General features: G+C 38.6%; 1 protein-coding gene and 1 non-coding gene across 9 annotated transcripts in view; both read left to right on the top strand.

Moving 5' to 3' along the window:
- Positions 1–22405, top strand: part of RYR2 (ryanodine receptor 2) — a 772754-nt gene that overhangs the window by 392702 nt on the left and 357647 nt on the right. For all 8 annotated transcript variants that reach the window (NM_001082757.1, XM_089311247.1, XM_089311246.1 and 5 more), the window contains 2 exon segments: positions 88–271; positions 2848–2983. In NM_001082757.1, the coding sequence (NP_001076226.1) occupies positions 88–271; positions 2848–2983 (320 nt within the window).
- Positions 22014–22120, top strand: LOC127483610 (U6 spliceosomal RNA). Its single transcript, XR_007910051.2, has one exon. It is a non-coding gene; the product is annotated as a U6 spliceosomal RNA (small nuclear RNA).

Here is a 22405-nt window from a genome sequence, read left to right as displayed (position 1 = left end):
TCTTTTAAAGTGCAGTCATGTATAGATGTAAAATCTAATAAAGTTGTGACTCATGGACATAAAAGTAATACTGGCTATTGCTCTTAGGGGCCTTGATGCTCTCAGCAAGAAAGCGAAGGCTTCCTCAGTAGATTTACCCATTGAGTCGGTGAGTCTGAGTCTGCAGGACCTGATCGGCTACTTCCACCCCCCGGATGAACACTTGGAGCATGAGGACAAGCAGAACAGACTGCGGGCCCTGAAGAACAGGCAGAACCTCTTCCAGGAAGAGGTGAGGCTCTACCAGTGCTCCTCTCTTTTTTACCCTTACATGGAGGGAGAACAAGCCCTCCGTGGGGCAAATTCTCCATTTGACGTCTTTGCATTTTCAGGTGTAGGTGAGCATCTGCACCTGGACCAAGGGAAATAGGCCTTGTGTGGCATCTGGAAATTGGTTTTATTTCTCTTCAATAAGTGTTAATCTTAAAAGATACAACTTTCCTTTTTCTCATTGACTGTTCAGCCCTCACAGGGTCATTTTGAAGTGCTATGGATTGTTTCATGTTGGTTACATAAATACAGAACCTTGAAATACATAAATGACATCATGAAGGTTTTCAAACTATTCAGTAGCTTCCTGTGAGCTCCCTGGAAATACCCCGGGATCCACAGGGAACTTTGTGTTGGGGATGAAGGCTACCTTTGGAGGCTGGGCTCCAGGCCACCTTGGTGGACAGAACACCCCACCCTTACCTTCATATATGTTACATATATGTTACATTGCTATGCCTGATTTTCTTTCACCCCAAGGCCTGGTGCCAAAATGAGCTTGCATGCCACACTTTATAAACAGAATGACAGAGGGACCAAGTCATATGTCTGATGTCCTGATGCTGTTGTTGGAGCTTGGGCCGTGCTGTCAGGAGTTGCATTGTGAGCTACTGAGGGTCCATGGGCTACATCAAACAAGCTCAGCAGGAGTTGCAGTTCTTTTCAACGCTCCTTATATGGAGAAGAATGAATTTTTCTGAGTGAAACTATCTTTGTAAAAGTGTCTAAGAAAAAGATTGCAGGGCACTGCTGAATTCCCAGAATCTCTAAATCTGTATTTTAGTACTAAAGCTGTTTTCTAATACCTTTGAAAATGACCTTAATGTTTAGAGGAGTTTTTCACCATGTATATGATAGAAATAACCTTTTCAGAGACCAGAATGACCTGAAAGCAAAGAGCTGTCAATATGAGCCGGTAGTAATGACAATTTGGAGTAGTTTATTAGGATCATGTCATTCCATATTGAACTGTTTACCATATTTAATTAATTTCTAGAAGAAGGAATTAGTAAAATCGGACTATGAAAATTTAAGATATCGTTGTAGATTAGTTTTTTCTTTCAGTTTCTTAGATAATCTGGATGAGGAAGAAACCTAGAAATGTTCTTAAACTCATCCATCGTGTCTCTTAAATTCTTTCTGTGATTTGTTGAGTTATCCAGATCTTTATTGTTCTTCCTGTTACATGCTTTACTTCATTTTGACAACTTTGATCTAGCAATGATAATTAAAGCATAATGTCAAATTTAGGTCACACTTCTCAACATTCCTTTTATTTTTATTAGTATAAATAGAATAAATTTCATGTATTTGATAGATACAATTCTAAGAAGATAGCCAAACTTCCCTTCCTCCCTCTGTGTGTCCCTCAATCTGCCCTCCTTCCTTTATTTTTTTCCTTTAATTTTTGCATTAACATAATTTCGGTTTACTATATAATCACAGGCTTAATGCACCACTCACCATAACAGTCAACAAGTAAAAATGGAAAGACCCCTGTTCCACAGGATAGTAGACAAGAACTAAAAACAATCATCAAATCATAAGGTGTTAGTTCATTCTCGGGATTTTTTTATTTACTTTTTGTCTTTTCATGAGTTTTATTTCCTATGTGCTGCTTATCACGGAGCAGCAGGTCCGATAGAGCTCCTCAGGGCCAGCCTGGGGAGCTCAGGGGCCGAGTGGGATGATGAGTGTCGGCGGCAAAGGAACCACACCAGAGTCGGGAGATCAGTCAATTCCCAGGGTGCAGCCGGGTTCTCAACTTTATTGGGAGGGGAAGAGCTTTTATAGACACAGAAAGGGGGCTGTCCAGGGCACAAGGGAACCGAGCCAACCAGCTGAAAGGTAAGGCAGGACAAGAGCCAGGCACGCCCTCAAGGGCCAATCACAGCCAAGGACACATACTGTCCATGAATACGGAAGTCTCCTGTCAGGTTAGGTACCTCCCCTGGGGATCCATCTTAGATTGTTGGAAATGCTGAGTCACTGGGATGCGGAAGTGCGGCAAACTCCAGCAAAGGCTTAGCGGCCTTGTGGAGCAAAGGCTTAGTGGCCTTGTGGAGCAAAGGCTTAGCAACTTTGTTTCCTTTTTGATAGGAGCCCCCCCCCCCCCCGCCCTGCACCTATGGATTTAGTTTAGTATAATAATGCCTGCCTGCTTGTAGGCTTACTTATCAATAAAAATGTGTAGTTATACTGAGAATCACATAAGAATAGAATACCATGTATGACTCTTTCAGTTAGTCTAAGGATTTAAACCTTGCATATAAAAGTATTAAGTGATTGTTTTATATTATTTTTCTGTTGATGTTTGAGAATAGCACTCAGTACCTAAAATTCATTTGGATTATTTGAAGAGGGTTTCAGTTCACATATGGATGTGTTTCTTCCTGTCCTCTGAATACATTATTTCCATTTTCCTTTGTAATTAACAGGCTTACTTTAAGTGAGACATATTGTTCTAATCATTTAATACTTTTTGTCTGTAAGCAGAATTATAGGTTATGATGGTGATTTTTTTCTTAAACCTTGCAGGGAATGATCAACCTCGTGCTTGAGTGCATAGACCGACTGCATGTCTACAGCAGTGCAGCTCACTTTGCCGATGTCGCCGGGAGAGAAGCGGGGGAATCTTGGAAATCCATTCTGAATTCTCTATATGAGTTGTTGGGTAAGAACTGCCATTGGGTTTCTAAGGTGGTGGAGTCTGGCCTATGTAAAGTGATCTCATGTTAGTTACAGTAATTCTATAACATGCTTCCTAATCAATATTTAAATTTTTTAATTTTGTTGAATTAAATCCAGTGATGTTTAGTATGTAAGTCCATCTCTAAGTGAGAAAGGTAACCGGAGCAGTAGATTTTCCTTTGTTAAATTCAGAGTGTGGTTTTGGCAACTTGAGGGTAGTGTATTTAGATATGTATTAAGTATTTCCTTTTTAGTCCTCCAGTTAATCCCACAAAGCCCTCTTTCCTCATCCCCATCACATCTAGCACCTGTTTCTGTGTCTTCTCCTGTCTTTATAAGACCTGCATTTGGCAACTTCTAGGTATGCTTGATATTTAGTAAGCAGCACATGCAGTGGTTTATACTGCATTCCTGTTGGCTCCATGTGCTCTTAGGTCCTTAATATTTGGGCCTGAGCTATTTTAGTAGCCTCTACTTGTCTCTTGTTAAGAACAGTAAAGGATCTGAAATTGTTCCTTATTTGCAGGCTAACAAATTATACTGCAATCAGGGCAAAGAGGTACAGTTTATTATGCAATGCATTGACTATAGCCAGAATGTGAGCATTTTTATGACAATTCCCTGAGCTGCAATTTTCATAGGACAATTTGAAAGGAACAGATGATACCTGCACATGCAACAGATAGTGTTACAGAAGCTCTGAGTTTCAAGAGACTGTGTGGGTTACAGTGCTCGTTTAGGCTTCCTGTTCTTTGCTCTTGAAGGGAGATGCAATTTCCTTCCAAGGCTGCTTGCTGCAAACATCTTTGAAAAGATAATCCTGAACAAATGCTTCCAGTGCCTTGTTTGCAAGATGTGCCAGCACCCATGGGTAGTGGCCTTTGTCTCCACTTTCGCCTTCACCTCTAAACCCTCATTTTCATCCTGTGTGTTGCAGTTACTCATCACTTTCCTGCTTAGACCCTTGTCCTATTTCACCATCATTCTCGAAAGTAATGTTCAACTTGCTTCACCTGATATGTGAGCCCCCCCCCTCCCCCGCTAACCCTTCCAGCTTTGTGTTTTCACTCCTTTTACTCCTGGTTTTATTCAACCCATATCACAGTTTTCTGAACATCTCATACATGCTAATATCTCTGTGATATTTTCTTACAGTCATCTCTTTCAAAGTCCCTATATTCTTCAAGATCTGGTTCCTATATTTCTATCTTTTGGTTGCTCTTGATATTCTTCACAATTCTTAAACACAAGTAAACCCTTTTCTCTTTTTTTGACTCTTAGTGTTTACCAGTGTTAATAGCACTTATCTTATTTAGTTATGTATGTTACTGATTACAAAAAAAAGAACAGCACCTTTCTGATTTTTAATTTTTTTAACCTAAAAACATTTTATTTAAGGTAACAAACTTCATATATTTCATACATGCAAAGTTAGGAATATAGTGACTCTTCCCACTCTATCATCCCTCCTGCCTGCACTCCTACCCTTATTCCTCCTCTCTCTCCTATTTTAAAATATTTTTTTTACAAAATATTTATTTCACAAAATAAAAGATTGTAAAAATTCTTAATTTTTACAATAGTCTATTTTCAATTAACTATATATACACTAGATTAACCTGACACTAAGTAAACAGCACAACAAACTGTATGGAAAAAAATGTTCTTCAACAATTGAGACAAGGGCTGTTCAAAATCATCACATCTCAAAGTGTCTATTTAACTTCTAAGGATTACCTTTTAGGTACTCTATGAGTTACCACCCATCAGGGAAACATGTGATATTTGTCCTTTTGGGACTGGCTTATTTCACTAAGTTTAAGTGTTTCCAGTTGCATCCATTTTGTTTCTGATTTTTAAATCTCTGTTATTTAACTTAATGTCTGGCACATAGTAGACACACAATAAATGTGTACTAAATAAATGGCTGGGTCCTGATAGAATAGAAAAGGTACCCAGAAAAATAGAACAGATACAGAAAAAATAGAAAAGGTACAGAAAAAAAGATAATGCATTTTAATATGAATTAAGGGTAGTAAAATATTTGATAATTTGCTATAATCTAATAGAACTTCATTAAAAATTTGAGTCATATTATTTAGCTAATAAAACTCTTATGTCTTCTAGAATTTTTAATACGTTTCAATTAAATGGGCTATTTGATATGCTGTTACAATTAAACACATGTAATTTTGGCATTTTAGACTAAAAGGTACACGTGGCTAGCATTTATGTTAACAGGGCCAGGGAAGTTGAGGCTTTATAGGAATCTAGATTCATCATTTTACCCATAATAATCATCAGTGTCAGGATTTTGTGATGCCACAGTTCTTTGAAAGTATGGAAGCTATAGCACCGGAGTCATGAATCTAGCGGAGATTGAAGTATGGTAGTGTTTTTAACACCACAGTGTAACTTCTCCACTTGATATGACACCAGAAGAATTCCTTAGACAAATTATATGAGAGAGGATGTTCATATACGTATGCTTCAGGTTAGAATGGGTTCTATACAGGGAACATTGTTATAACAGGTAAGTCTAGATAATATGCACCTTATTTATACTTTCTTTTTTAAAATTTGTATTTATTTGAGAGGCAGAGTTATGGGGTAGGATTTGGGGGGAGAGATAGCGAAAGGTCTTCCTTCCGCTGATTCACTCCCTAAATGGCTGCAACGGCAGGAGCTGCACCAATCTGTAGCAAGGAGCCGGGTGCTTCTTCTGGGTCTCCCATACTGGTGCAGAGGCCCAAGGACTTGGGCCATCTTCCACTGCTTTCCTAGGCCATTAGCAGAGAGGTGGATCAGAAGAGGAGCAGCCAGGATACGAACCATCACCCAGATGGGATGCTGGTGCTGTAGGTGGAAGCTTAGCCTACTATGCCACAGTGCCTGCCCCTATAATTTCATATTATATAGTCTGAAAGTGTTGTTTCCTTCAACATGCCATATACTCAGTTATCTATGTGTAATAAAAATAAGCAGAGAGAATTATGAGCGTATTGATTTTTTTGTAATCCCAGAAAAAGTTCATTACAGCCAAGTTGACACTTTAGCTTTATCCTTCTGAGCTACTTCTCCCTCAAGCCTATACACTCCATAAATCCACAGAGTTACTTGGGAATTTAATTCATTTTACAGCGTATTGCAATAGCATTCAAATACTCTATAAAATGCTGGAGGCTTGATGGGTGTGAGCACAGCTCCTTACCATAATTAGTTTTGTGGTTTGACTTTACTGCAGCATGGCTAGAAATGTGATTTGAAGATAGATGACCTATTCAAATAGAAAGAGAAGTCATTGTTGTAGGTGGTAAGATGTACCTACCTGGCTGTGTTCAGTTGAAGATAACAGAATACTCACATTAAAAGTAGCTTCAGCAGCAAAGGGGATTCACAGCCTTACACAACGGGTTGGGTTTGGCTCAATGTCTACCCAAGTGCTTTCTGATGTCTCCACCCTGCCTTCCTTGGAGCTGGCTTCCTCCAAAGCTGGCTTCCCTTTATGGTAGCAGCTGGCTGCGGCCAGTTCCTAGTGCTGACATAGAAGTGAAAGAGGACTGCTAATGGAAGTTATCTCTCAGAAAAGACCGTGCAATTTCTCTAAATCTCTCAGCAAACCACTCCTCACAGCTCATGAGCTCATTAGCTCAAACTGTGACTACAACCATTCCCAGACCAGTCATTCTGGCATTGGGGAGAGGAAATTTACCAATACTGGCTTTGACTGATCAGAAACCAATTCCTGAGAAGGGAATCAAGCCCGGACTGCTTAGCTCATCCAGAGAGTGTGACAGGAGATGATGAGGATGAAGCTCAAGTGGACATAACAAATGTTAACTCAGATGCTATGAGTTGAGTTCTAATTGGAATGCTTTTTTCCACTAGCTAGACATTCAGTGAAAGTTTGTTGAATTACTTAATAAATGCTTTACAGAGGATCCCATGGATACCCATGTTGTGGTAGACTTGGCCATCAGTTCACTTTATTCAAAAATAGAAGAATTATTACTCCTCTTCTCTGAGGTTTTTCTCTTGAAAAACTGAAGCCTAACCTTTGATCTGTCACAACAGCTGAGAAAATGAACCTATTGTTATCAGTTATAGTCTCAGAACCCCCAGCTCTACCATTAAGGTGACTTTGGCTACACGACTAAATTTGTGAACAGTTTCCTCTTCTACAAGTTGAAAAAAGTGTCTAGTTTCTAAGATTATTATGCCAATATATGAGTTGATCTGAGGCACTTGAAAGAATCCTAGGCTTATAGCACATGATATGTATTATTATCATAAATATCTGTAAATTGGCAATAACAATTTCTCTGATAATGTGTGGCTTAAATTTGGTAATGTATGTCAGATACTTAGCATAGCATCTTATTGTTCTTGGTCTCATCATTATTTCCATTTTCTAGAAGTGCAACTTTTTATTTTTAAATTTTTATTTATAAAAGTGAACAGATTTCGTGTATTTTATATATATATACGGTTTTAAGAGCATAATGATACTTCCCACTATATACTCCCTTGCTACTACCCTCCTTCCTCCTCCTTTTCTTACTGTTCTTTTCATTTGTACAATGACATCCTTTAAATTTTCTTTGTAATCACAAGCTTCATCCTCTATTAAATAAAGAATTCAACAAGCAGAAAGTAGAAAAACTACTGTTCCTCAAGAATATAGACAAGAGCTATGAACAATAATAAAATCTCAGAATGTCAATCTTACTCATGTACATCTCTGTTTTTGTACTTCTGAGTATTTATTTTCAACATCCTTTCCCTGTTGACATAGTAAAACTTTCTTCTCTAACCTCTGCTTTCATTATTTTTGTTTTCATTTAGATATGTCTTAGGAAAGAAGCTTCACTTAGATCTTATGGATATAGCAAGAAAATTTCTGGAGAAGCTTATAAAAAATACAGGGCCATGATTGTTATAGATATACAGTGACTTTTGGTTTCCATGTCAGAATGGAGGAAATAAAAATTTCTATATAGGTATTTGCATTCAGAAAATGTTGTATCCTAATATTCTACCCACTCTCTGAGTGTAGTATCATCATCTCATACCTCTGTCTCCTTAGCATATTGCAGGTAGCTGGGGTTTGCTTTCTATAGTTGGTACTCTATAGCTACCAGTTCCATATCTACAGGTTCAACCAACTATGGACTGAATGTATTTTAAAAAATGCATCTGCACTGAACATGTATTGCCCTTTTTCTTGTAATTATTCTCTAATAGATATAATCATTTAGAATGGTTTACACAGCATTTCCATTATATTAGGTATTATAAGTAAAGTAGAGAGGATTTAAAGTATGTGAGAAGCTATGAATAGGTTACATGGAAACACTACACCATTTCAGTATTATATAAGCAACTTGAGCCTCCACAGATTTTGATATCTGTGGGATTCCTGAAACCAATCTCCTGTTACTACAGAGGGACTATTTTACTTGAGATTTCCACAACTAGAAACTGTAAACTGTAAGATTTCTGATTGATCTCTTTAACTGCATCCCATATTTCTAGTCCTTTACACAAATCCAGAACCATACTTCCAGAAGGTCTAGAATCATACTATATCAGAAAATACTTCAGCAGTTGTTAAGTACATGTATATATTTCCTTAATTATTCCCATCTTAATTGATTTTGAAAAGATTTTGTGGAGCTGTAACTTAATATTTACATAATTAGAATCCTTTAAAACTCACATCTTAAAGGAGGGTAACAGGTTCACATGTCAGTAAGAACACACAGTGATCCCAGGCAAACAAATATTTGTGAATTTTGAACTATTTTTTCATGTGACAAAAGACACAATTGTAAATGTACTTTCCCCTAATGCTTACATTCATCCTGAGCTCTTATATTTATACACTGTTCTTTCTGAGATAATTTGAGTTGCTTCTCCACATACATATTTATCTCAGATAATTCTGAACATTTATTTATTTATTTAAATACCTCACTAGCAAGAAGGCTTTTTTTCCCTTTATGTCTGTTCTTCCCAAGTGCCTAATTCCTCACTTGGGGTGTCATTTTTAAAAAATGATTAGAGAAGCCCCTGTTGGGGCGCCTGATTCTGTCCCGGTTGCCCCTCTTCCAGGCCAGCTCTCTGCTATGGCCAGGGAAGTGCAGTGGGGAATGGCCCAAGTACTTGGGCCCTGAACCCGCATGGGAGACCAGGATAAGTACCTGGCTCCTGCCATTGGATCAGCGCGGTGCGCTGGCTGCAGCGCGCTGGCCGCAGCGGCCATTGGAGGGTGAACCAACGGCAAAGGAAGACCTTTCTCTCTGTCTCTCTCTCACTTTCCACTCTGTCAAAAAAAAAAAATGATTAGAGAGAGACACATGTGGAAAGAGAGAGACAGGAGAGAGAGACAGGAAAGAGAGAGAGAGAGAGAGGTTTTTCATTTGCTGGTTTACTCCCTTAGATGGCCCCAATGGCCAGCAGTGGGCCAGGCTGAAGCCAGGAGCCAGGAGCTTCATATGGGTCTCCCACATGGATATCAGGAGCCCAAATACTTGTGCCATCTTCTGCTTCACAGCCCATTAGCATGGAGATAGATCAGAAGTGGAGCAGCTAGAACATGAATGGTGCGCAAATGGGATGTTGGCATCTGTTGCAGGTGTCAGCTTACCCCACTGTGCCTCAACACCAGCCTCTGGAGTGTCCTTTTATAACAGAAAGTGTTATTGTTACTGAAAGCTCACTCTGTCCCTGGTGCTGAATCAAAATAATGAGTACACAGTTTGAGAGTAAAAGAAGGATAAAGTTTAATCTACCCATAAATGAGGACAGTGGCAGACCTTAGGTCTCAAGGACTACTGTCCTGCTTTGTGCTAAAGGTCTGAAGTTTTTATTCATGCTGCTGAGAAAGGGGCTGGTTTCAGAAAAAAACATGGGAGGAACAGCAAATCTTCATGGTAGCTGTGATAAAAGACAAAACCAGTCAGCTAGGTGTCGAACGTGCTACAAGATTGACTTCAATCCTTGAGGTCTAGAGGGGTAGACGTAAACCCTCTCTTGACTGGGTTGCTCCATCCTGGCTGACTCTAAGAGCAGTTGAGACAAGGCTTAACACATCCTTAGAGTGTGGACAAAAGAGAAAGCCAACCATTTAGCCTTGAGGTATGACATAACATATTGCTTTATAGAAAGAAGCCTGGAAAATATCATTTGGCTAAAATTAGAGTAAAAGCATATACTGTGGGAATTTGCTTGATTACAGCAAGAACCATTTCCTATAGTATTTCTATCATTTTGTACCTGGTTGCATTATACTGGGAGGAAGACGTGAACTTGGAGTCTGCCAGATCTAGATTTCATTAGAGGTTGTAATATTCTTTTCAGGCTGCCATAACAAAGCACCATTAAGTGGGCAGCTTATAAAAACAAATTTATTTCTCACAATTCAAAAGGCTGGGATGTCCAAGGTCAAAGCACCAGGGGATAACTTGTCTAATGAGAGTCTTCTTCACAGGGGGCCTGCTCTTGGTATATCCTTACCTGGGAGAGGAGTTGAGGGTCTCTCTGCTGTCTCCTTTCCTTTTTAAAAATACACATTTATCTGAGAGAATTACACAGAGAGGGAAAAACAGGGACAGAGATCTTCTGTCTGCTGGTTCACTCCCCATTTGGCCACAATGGCTATGAATGGTCTAGGCTGAAGCCAGGAGCCAGGAGCTTCTTCCAGGTCTCCCACATGGGTAGCAGGGGCCCAAGTACTTGGACCATCCTCTCCTACTTTTTCTAGGCCATTAGCAGGGAGCTGAATCAGAAGTAGAGCAGCCAGGACATGAATCAGCACCCATATGATTTTACCTGCTATGCCACAACACTGCCTCTGGGGTATCCTTTTCTAAGGGCACTAATCCCATTTATGGGAGCTCTACCTTCATCATGGGCTTCCTTCTACTTCTAATGTGATCATCTTGGTTAGGATTTCAGCGTGTGAATCTTGGAAGAACCTAGACATTCTAATCATAACACAAATTCCATCTGTTCATCAAGGATTAACTGAATGTTCACTATGAGAGAGGCCCTGATCTGGACAATGAGAGACCACAGTTGCCAGAAAATAGTGCGTGCTCCTGTGGAGCTTATACTTGACTGAAATATGTAGAAAACATAAATAACAAAGTCAGCCTTAATGCTGTAAGGTTACTAATGTTATAACCTTAGCCAGCTTGATTCAAATTATTGTGAAACTGTGATAATAATAGACTAATAAATTTGCATTAAATTTAAACTTTTATGATAAATACTATCATTACAAAATAAAAAAAAACTGATGAGCAAGTGGGAGAAGATGCAATCTGTATGAAAGACAAAGATGTACTTTCTGTAATGTATAGGGCTTTCATAAATCAATAAGAAAAGAGAATATTATCTGATAGAAGAATGAACAATATAGATGAAAAATTCACAGAGTAATAAAATAAATGTAATAAAATAAATGAAAAATAAAGAAATATAAACTAAAACAATAAATAAGTGTTATTTCCAGTTATAGGTTGGTACAGATAAAGAATTAGATTTTGGGATGGGCATTTGGGTTGGTGTTAAGGCACCCATGATCCAAATCAGATTGTTTGGTTTTCAATACCCAGTTCTGCCTCCTGATTCAAGCTTCCTATCAGGGCAGACTCTGGAGGCAGACTGGGAGGCAGTGGTATTGACTCAAGGTGTTGGATTCCTACCATCCGCATGGGAGACCTGGCTTTGGCTCCCAGGATTGAGTTCCCAACTCCTGGCTATGGCTCTAAGCTTTAAGCTCACCTGGGGAATTATGGGCATTTGGGGAGTAAACCAGTGAATGGGCTTTTTCACTCTGTGTATTTCATTCTCTCTTTCTCTCCCCCAGTATATCTTTATAGATATCAGATAGATAAATAAATTTTTAAAAATTCATTCACTATTACAAAAAGGATTTGATGAGAAACTCATCATTTGAGAAAATGTCAAGCAATATGGTTTTGGTAGGAATGTAAACTGATAAAATTTTAAAAACCAGAAAAACTTTGATCAGAAAAAAATCTAGATATAAAACTTTAGCTGTGTATTTTTTCTTAGAAATTCTGCTTCAAGAATGTGTTTTAGAGATAAGTATGTATTTGAGTGGAAAAGATGTCCACTGTAAAATTACTTACAAATAGCACAAAATTGGAAGCAATTTTTCTATCAACGGGGCATTGGTCCCATAAATTACAGTCTACTTACATGGTGTAATGTGTATTATCAGTGAATATTGAGATTAAATTGATCATTTAGACAATTATCTGAAATCAACAGGCTAGATTTCTGTTCTTTATATATGGTAATATATAGCATTGTAGTAAGAGAATATAAAGAAAAGCATTTATCCTATATTCAGTAAGATTGCAAGTATATAAAATTAATACTGTGTGCAGAAATATACATTTTTGTACATATTTTGGATTTTCTGAAAAGAATACACAGAAAAGTATTAGGTGGCTACTTCTTGAAAGAGGAATCTTGACTTTTCATTTTCTCTGTGTTCTGTTATATATTTATTCATCTATGAACAAGTATTTTTATAAATAAAATTTTTAACATATTTGGCCAATTCTAAGCAGTTGATGGTAAAGGGAAAATAATATATTAATTCTAGTTGAATGAAAAATTAGAATAGTTACACATAAGTTCAAAAAAATGAAAATCTCTCCCCTTATACTTGTATACAGCATAGTTTTCATTGGGTAGTGGTGTTCAGTAGATAGAATTATGAATTTTTAGATTAATTTATGTATTTGATAGTTTGAGTCACACAGATGGAGGGAGGGAGGGAGGGAGAGAGAGGGAGAGATCGATTGATCTTCCATCTGCTAGTACACTCTCCAGGTGGCCACAATGGCCGGGCCTGGGCCAGGCTGAAGCCAGGAGAGTCTCTGTCTTCCTCATTGGAGCAGGGGTCCATACACTTACTTGGTCCATCTTCCCTTGTTTTTCCCAGGCTATGAGTGGGGAGCTGGATTGGAAGTAGAGCAGCTGGGACTCGAACCAGCCTCCATATGGGATGTGGGCAGCACAGGTGCCTACTTTACTTGCAATGGTGGCCCCGGTGGCCCGATTTTTTTTTTTAAATATTCATTTGATTTTTCTTGATATTCTGTTTTTATTGGAGCAAACATTGATTTCAAGGCCAGAAAAAAATTCATGAATAAAACTTTCTTTTGAATGTTGACATGCAAAAGACTAAAAGAACACCTGCTGCCAATACTTTATTTTTAAATGTTATTTTTAATTTAATGTAATCGTAAGACAGATAACTATGAATATACGTGTTTGGCTAGGAAAGCATCAGGCCTACAGGAATACTTAGAGTTCTATGCCATGCTTCTAGCTCACTGTCTTTCCTTACTCAGCTATCAAGCCAATGGTTCAAATATCAAATCCACATTCTTTAACCCTCCTCTCTGTGATTCCAAATCTCTCTTGGTGGTATGTGTGAAACAAACCATCTATTCTTTTTTTGCTTTTCTTTTTTCTTCAGTATCCCCACTTAGCATGGAGAGAAAATGAAGAAGGTAGAAAGGATAATTTATAACAATTAAGCATGTGACATGGATATATGTAATATGTGTTTTCAGTGGAGATGACAAAACTAGATTTATGAGATGCCATCTGAAAGACCTCAGGATCCCATAGACACTGATCCTCGTGGTTTGCAAAGCATTGCTGTGTCATGCCTTCATACATCTTTTCTGACATCCACACGATTAATCTGCAGGAGGCTTGCAAGCCAGAATGATTTTTTAAAGATATCTGAGAAATGGCTCTTTGGCAGACTTACTGTGAATACTTATTTTCTGCAGATTCAAAATAAGAGAGAAAATTGCTGCTCTTTTAGGACAGAAGCGACCAGTCTCTCAATTCTTGATCACTTGGGGAAGGATATAGCAATTAGGGATTTTTATACCTGCAGATAATTTTTTCCAGTGTCTTGGGGAAACAGATCTTCCTAACATAAAACAGAGGGAAAGGCACTCAAGGAAGGAAACAAGGGCACAGACTTCAAACATGCCCAGCTCAGCTGTTATTCCTGCATTTGAGTGTTCAGATAGTTCCATGTTGCTCTCCATGAAATCCTGGGAAGGCGCTTTATAGACAAAGCGGGTCATTTTTTTTCCCAACGAGGTAATAGTCTTCTCTCTTAAAAAATGACAATGACTGTCATTAATATATTTTATATTGACATTGATGAAATTCATTTAATAAACAAGATACCTTTGTTCATTTTTAATAAATAAATCTTTATTAAAAAAGCATTGCTGTATCATGCTTTCATACATCTTTTTCTTTTTTAAAAGAGATATATTTATTTATTTGAAAGAGTTATACAGAGAGGAGAGAGAGAGAGAGAGAGAGAGAGAGACAGGTTTTCTATCCACTGGTTCACTCCCAAATTGGCTGCAACGGCCAGAGCTGCACTGATCCGAAGCCAGGAGCCAGGAGCTTCCTCTGGGTCCTCCCATGCCGGTGCAGAGGCTCAAGGACTTGGGCCATCTTCCACTGCTTTCCCAGGCCACAGCAGAGAGCTGGATTGAAAGTGGAGCAACATGGCCAGTGCTGCGGCTCACTAGGCTAGTCCTCTGCCTGCGGCGCTGGCACCCGTGGTTCTGGTCCCGGTTGTGGTGCCGGATTCTGTTCTGGTTGCTCCTCTTCCAGTCCAGCTCTCTGCTCTACCTGGGAGTGCAGTGGAGGATGGCCCAGTTTCTTGGGCCCTGCACCCGCATAGGAGACCAGGAGGAGGCACCTGGCTCCTGGCTTTGGATCTGCGCAGTGCGCCGGCCACAACACGCCAGCCGTAGTGGCCACTTTGGGGGTGAACCAATGGAAAAAGGAAGACCTTTCTCTCCCTCTCTCTCTCTCTCTAACTCTGCCTGTCCAAAAAAAAAAAAAAAAAAAAAAAAGTGGAGCAGCTGGGACTCGAACTGGCGCCCACATGGGATGCCAGCACTGTAGGCGGCAGCTCCACCCACTATGCCACAGTGCCAGCCCCGATACCTTTGTTCTTAACCTGCTTACATGCTACCAGGATGTCACCCTTCCTATTATTTCCAGAAAGGCAATTCAAGCCAGATGAGATACTCACATACAGCTGAGTATTTGAGAATAGACTTGGAAATCAAACTGCCTCACTCCCGGTGTGACCTCCACTTTGTGGACTGTGTGAGTACCACCATGCTGTTGTTCCTCTGAGAACTTTCTCCTTCACAACAAAACTGCCCTTTGCCTCTGGATCAGGGTAGAAATAAGGGGAGAAAAGATTGCAGAGTTCTTCCATGGTTAGTTGGCTGCTTGTCCTCTGACTCTAGCCAGAAATTTAAAGTCGGCATTCCTGGGGTTGGCAGGTAGCTGAGAGCTGATGCTTGTGACCTCAGTTCCTCTTTCCTACAGTTCCTGTGCCAGTCAGTGACAACCATTCTGGGAGACTCTTTTCATCTCTTTCCTTTGCTTGTATGCAGCTGTGGTATACCCTCCACCTCCTTTTCTTGAATTCTTCCCACTGCTTTTGATGGCTCCATTGAATGGACTCCCTGTGACCCTGTGGTGAACCCTTTCCCCAGGATTCCTGGGAAACACTCAGACATTCTTGGCCCAACACAGTCATGGAGGCCATTGCACATAAAGCATTCAATCAGTGTTTGCTCTCGCCCTGGGAAATTTCTAGGCAGGAGTCATCCAGCTGCCAGTTACAAGGTCCTCTGGCTACAGGGAGAACTCTCCAGCTGCTCTAAGACATTTCAGTAGCGCTAGTTTCTTGATGTCTTCAGCAGTGTTTGGGTGTGGATGTGTGTGTAGTTTTCAAGGCTTAGGAGCATTCTCTTATTAATCAAAAATTTCTAAAAAAGAAAAAAACATATTTGATTCCAGTTACATCAGCCCCGCATTTTCAGTGCTGTTTCAGGCCTGTTGACTTCGTATTGGCAGGTTTTGAATGTCAGCTCCAAGAGGAGATGGCATTTGATTTCTGCTTTTACCTTCAGCACCTAGAAGAGTACCTGACATAAAGCAGGTAATCAATATTTATTGCACAAATTTAAAACTGAGGGAATTTCCTTGGGAGATCTTTAATCCTTCATCCAGTTGTAATTCTCTGATTGCATGAGTGTTTTATGGAAGGCCACTGAAGCATGAAGACACAGGATATTATAATATAGATGATCCTCAGTTTATAATTGGGTTATATCTGGAGCAACTCATCATAAGTAGAAGGTACAGTAAGTTAAAAATGTATTTCATAAACCCAACCTGCTGAATATCACAGCTCAGCATGTTGCAGGATTTCAGTTGTTTACCCTTGTAATGATGAGACTAATGGGGACCTAGTCAACATTCAAAGTACAATTGCAGCTGAGTGCATATTGCTTTTGCACTACTGTAAAGTTGAAAAATCATTAAATCATCATAATTCAAGGGCTGTTTGTAATATGAAATGCAGAGTAGAGCATTTTTACCTTAATGTTTTTAAAATAACTGTCACTGTTGCCTGCATTTCACATTCTGATTAGATAAAAGTTTGAGGGTTTAATTAATTATTTGGCATTAATAAAATTGGTTCAATGTACTGGCATCTCCTTTTTAAGAACTTAGTTCAAAATGTTTTTATTGTACTTGGAATGTACTATGGTTATTTAATCGCTGTTACTCTTTTTCTATAGAAGACTGAGAGCTATAAGTCATTCACTCATGCTAAGAATTAACTTATCTTCTGTTCCATGCACCATACATATACATAATAAGACAAAGTATCAGACACAAAGTTCAAGATACAATAGAAGGACCTACAAGCCATTGTACTATATTTACATTCAAGCTCCCTTCACAGTGCTATCCAGAGTGCTTGATGCATTTACATCAAACTTTCTTAAATAAATGAGGAATAAGTGATTTATGGAGTATGAAACCTCTTACTTTAGTCTTTAAGGTCAATTTGTAACAGTTAAAGAGTATTTTTAGGTCCAGGTTGTCATGGGTTTAGGAAAGTACATTTATCTTGAGTATGTTTTTGTACCCTGATGTACCATGCAATTTAAACTCGACATTGCATTTTGGAGATGAAAATGGCATTCTGAGACATTTAATAACTATTGCCACTATGAATATTGATGGAATCATTTCCTCTGGCTTTTTGAAAAGGAAGTCACTGTATTGTATTACTAAAAATTATTATTTTTTAAAAATATTATTTATTTGAAAGTCAGTTACAGAGAGAGAGGGGCACACACACAAACACATATATACACAGAATGAGAGAGAGATCGTCCATCCAGTGGTTCAATTCCCAGGTGGCCTCAACAGCCACACTGGAAGCAGGAGTAGTACATTTCTCATTACAAGAGTTTTAGAAAATAAGAAAGTAGAAATGACCCTTAAACTTAACCACCCATTTACTTGTATAACCTTTTAAAAGATGTTATTTTGAAGATAGATTGCATTATGCAGGGAGAAAACATTTTTGCACACTCACATGCACACACACACGTACAGAGTTGCTCTTTGTGTGTGTTTGCCTATGTGCATCTGTGCACCCCTGGCATGCCCCCCTAGCACATCAGCTTTTCTTCTTTTTCCTTGAAGGTTAGGTTAATCTGAAGTCCAGATCTACGGGCTGATAAAAGGCTTCCCTTTCATGTCTGTGTCTTTTGGGAATTTACTTTGTTCCCTGTTTTCCCATTACCGGGCTTTGTCATTGTCATCTTTTGTTACTGGAAGGTTACACAATACCTTGGTTATAGTAGATTACCTATTCACAGATTGTATACAAACTTATTATTATTGCAAACAAGCTCATATGAACTCATTTTTTATTGAGAATGTGTGATTTTTTTAAACCAAATCTTTTGCAGATTCAAAGAGTCACTGAGATGGGTATTACAGAGCATGCACCCCTCCCCTTTTTTTCTTTCTTCTTTCTCTTTCCTGTTGTAGAAGAAGAGAATTTCCTGCTTTGAGCAAGGGAGAGCTGTTCTACTCATACCAGTATTTCTCAAGGTCTCACTCCTATCCCAGGCCCTTATCTAGATTATTTCCCAAAAATTCAGCTCTCATTCTGTAATACATATTCTGTAGTGCACAGTTTTCACCACACTATGCATATGCTTATAATCACTGTATACAATCACTTTACCAAAATGGAATCATCCTATAAGTATCATCTTATATATATTTTCACTTGATACTTCATTGTGGGAATATTTCCATGGTAGCAACTATAAGACTTCATCAGGTTTTATTTACTTTTTGAAAATTTATTTATCTGAATGGCAGGGAGAAACAGTGAAAGGGCAGGGGGAAGGGGAGGGAAGAGAAGAGGGGAGGGAGGAGAGGGAAAGGGAGAGGGAGAGCTCCCATCCACTGGTTCACTCCCTCAATGCTTGCAATGGCTGGGTAGGACTGGGGCTGGAGCCATGATCCTGAAGCACAATCTAGATTACCTATGCAGGTGAAAGGAACCCAATTACTTGAGCCATTACTTTTAACTCCCAGGGTCTGCATTGAAGGGATGCTGGAGTTAAGAGCCAGAGCTGGAAAGTGAACCCAGCCACTCCTATGTGGGTTGAGGTGTCTTAACCCTAGGGTAACTGCCAGCTCCCCTTCATCAGTTTTTTTTTTTAATATTTTATTTATTTAATTTGAGAGAGAGAGTTAGACAGAGGGAAAAAGGGAAAGACAGAAAGGTCTTCTATCCACTGGTTCGCTGCCCAAATGGCCTTAACAGCCAGAGCTGAGCCGATCTGAAGCCAGGAGACAGGAGCTTCTTCCAAGTCTCACAGGAAGGTGCAGGGGCCAAGCGCATTGGCTATCTTCCACTGCTTTCCCAGGCCATACTGGCGCACTGGATTGGAAGAGGAGCAGCAGGGACACAAACAGGCACCCATATGGAATGCCTGTGTAGCAGAGGGAGGCTAAGCCACAGTGCCAGCCCCTCCTTCATCAGGTTTATCATATGTATACAACCTTCAGAGGAATGTGCCACCATTTATTTAACCACACTCAAGCTGCTTCAATATTTTGCTGTTACAAAAAATATTTTGATGAGCCTCCTTCAATTTTTTTGCATACTTTTCCATTACTTTAGAAACATACTTAACTGATTCCTACTTTTATATGTATATTTATATAGATTAGTTATTATGTATATGCAGGTATATATAAAGATTTATTTATCTGAAAGAGTTAGAGGAAGAGACAGAGAGAGAGGTATCTTTGATCCACTGGCTACAATGGCCAGGGCTGTGAAAGGCTGAAGCCAGGAGTTAGGAACTTCTGGATGTCCCACATGGGTGAAGGGCCCAAGCACTTGGGCCATCTGCCGCTGCTTTCCCAGTCAGATTAGCAAAGAGCTGGATGGGAAGTGGAGCAGATGGATCTCAAACTGGTGCCTATAAGAGATGCTGGCACTGCAGGTAGCGGCTTTACCCATTATGCCACAATGCCAGCCCCAGCTGGTTTCTTCTTAACTGACTTGCTGAATTGTAACTCACTTGGTCTATTATTTGTAAGCTACACTGATTACTGTCCCTGGCATGTTTATGCTCACAGATATGTATGCACTTGCACACACACTCAAAATACTTAGGAAGTGTTCTATTTTACTAATTAAATGTTTTTATTGTAAATATTTATTTTTTCAGAGTCTATCAAGATCATCATATATTCTGATGTTTTGCTTATTGACAGATTTGCTAGATCTCTATCTCATTCAAGTAATGAATGTTCAGTTAAATGTTTTTCAAAATACAGCTAAAAATTCTGTCTGTAAATACCATCCTCATATAAGATTTTTGGATTTATGTTCATAAATAAGAGCTCCCTCTTGTTATAATATATGCATGATTTCTTTATTAGATTTTGATTTCAAAGTTATTGATGATATTATATTTGTTATTGGGGAGTTTTCCTTAGTGAAGAAATTCTTTTTAGAATAATTTTAATAGCATAGTATTTACTTATTTCTTGAATATATAACAAAAGGTTTTGGTCCTTGACACATTTCTTAATATTTTGAGTTTCTTGTTCTATTTAGATTTTCTCCCTTCTGTTTGTTCAGTTCTGGTAAAAGAAAATTTACATTTTGAAGTCACTCATTTTATTAGATGTCCCAAAATTCTTGTGCAGAGATATGGAACAAGGTTGTGTTTATAGCTCTCTTATTCTTTTTACTTTTGCCTTTTTCTCTTCTCATTTTTGATTTATATTTGATAAATAAAAGGCAGACACACACGTGAATACACGTAGAATTCTCTTCTGCTGGTTCATTTCCCCAATATCTGCAATGAATGGGCAAGGCCAGTCTAAAGCTGGGAACCTGAAACTCGGTGCAGTTCTCTTTTATTGCTGGCAGCAGCCCAGGTTTTTGAACCATCATCTGCTGCTTCCCGTGGTGTACATTAGCAGGAATCTAGAAATCAGAACCTTACAGGAAGGTAGGAATCCCATGCACTCCAATACAAATGCAGCTATAACTGGCATCTTAAGTGGTCACCCCTTTTCCCATACATTGAAAGACTATTTATTTAACGTTTTTCACCCTGTTGCTTAGCAATTAAAGTGTTTAGTTGGCCATTTCCTGAGGACTGTTTGGTGTCTACCGCTGGTTATATTAGATAGTGTTAGATATTCTAGTATGATTCCTTTACTGATCCAAAGTTATTAACGAGATTGCTCGGACTTTAAAATGCTTTGGCTTCATTACTGTTTCTGCCTTTTCACTAATTTCCGATTTTATTACATATGACAAACAATATGGTCTATATCATTTCTGTTTGCAGTAAATTCAGTGAAGTTGCTATGTGGGTTAGTTACTAAATGGTTTCCTTAAATTCCATGTGCTTATGAAAAGAGTTCATTCTTCTATTACTAGTCTCTTCAAGAATCACCTTATGTTTGTTTTCTCTTATTTACTCTCTCTTTATTTATATATATATATATATATATTTAATTTTTTAAAAAAATATTTAAGATAAAAGTGTGAGTTACATTTTAAGTGAATAAAACTGAAAACTCAAAGCTCTATCATGTACTTTTCCCCAGTGGTTGTTTCAAGTCAGGAACACGCATACTTGCAGACTGAAATTACAAACGCTAGTTGGTACATAGGACTCCTCATTCCTGTATTGCTTCCTGTGCCTGGCCCTCTGTACTGTGTACTCTCTGGGTGCCTTTTGATGGCTGACTGTTGTGGGAAGTTTCTGGGCTCGGCGCTGGCGGACAGCCAAGTCATTGAGTGCTGCATCTTTTCATCTTTGTCCAAATGTTCTGAAGACCCACACACAAAAGAGATCCTCTCCTGTGGTTGTGGGAATAGAAGCCTTCCTTATAAAAAGCAACTCCTTTTGGAAGTACTTATTTATATTTGGGAAAAGTTACTGTAAGGGACATCTTCCAGTGTAATTGCACATGTTAACTGTCCAGTACTCCGCTCTCCTGCTCTTCCCAAGGTGGTGAACAGACAATGGCCTCCAACATCGGTTCTTCAAACTGTTTCCTAGTGCTACTAGATTTCACATTCAAGGGAACTTCAAAACCTGTGTGGAAAATGAAATTAAAAGATAAATTTATTTTGGTGCAAAAATATTTTGAAATCTATGCATATAGGTTTGTTACGGAAAACTTACCAAAAACAAATTTTTATGAAAACTGCAAATTATGAAGAGACTGCACAGATTACAATTTTTTTGTACCAAAATAAACTTATCTTTGAATTTTCACTTTTCCCTGAATATTTTGAAATGCCATCATAGCCATCTTTCTTATGGAGATATCTTTCTCCTAAGTATAATATTTAAAAATCTCACATTCCTTGGTATGCAGTTGTTTAATCCTGTAAGAGTAGAATTTATGTTTTAAAAAATAAGATTTGTTTTGAAGGAATTGGAGAATTTTGAAAACTTGAAAGCTTTAAATTGAATGAGTAAACGAGGTTGAATGACAGGAAGAAATGTATTTGAATTTCATGTAGTAAAGGTTCTTTGGTGCTTGCTTTGGCCACACACATATTAAAATTAGAATAATAAAGAGAGGATTAGTATGGCCCCTGTGCAAGGATGGCACACAAATTCCTGAAGTGTTCCATATCTTCAGTCCCCAAAAGATAAAAATATCCCATGTTTTCTCTGATATGTGGTTGTTAATATAGAATTCAAAAAAATGTACAGAAATGAAACAGACGTCTTGTGATTTGATTGTTGTTTTTAGTTCTTGTTCTACACCTATGTAACTGTGGTGTTTCTACTTTTTACTTGTTGAATGTTATGGTTAGTGATGCATTAAGCCTGTGATTATAGAGAAGATTGAAATTACATTTTTGCAAAACTTAAACAAAAAATGAAAGGAGGGTGACTGAGGAAAGGAGAGAGAGAGGGAG

Source organism: Oryctolagus cuniculus, chromosome 13, assembly GCF_051225735.1.
Source record: "Oryctolagus cuniculus isolate XC-2025 breed Fujian yellow rabbit chromosome 13, ASM5122573v1, whole genome shotgun sequence".
Taxonomy (NCBI): domain Eukaryota; kingdom Metazoa; phylum Chordata; class Mammalia; order Lagomorpha; family Leporidae; genus Oryctolagus; species Oryctolagus cuniculus.
This window is presented reverse-complemented; position numbering and strand designations above follow the sequence as displayed.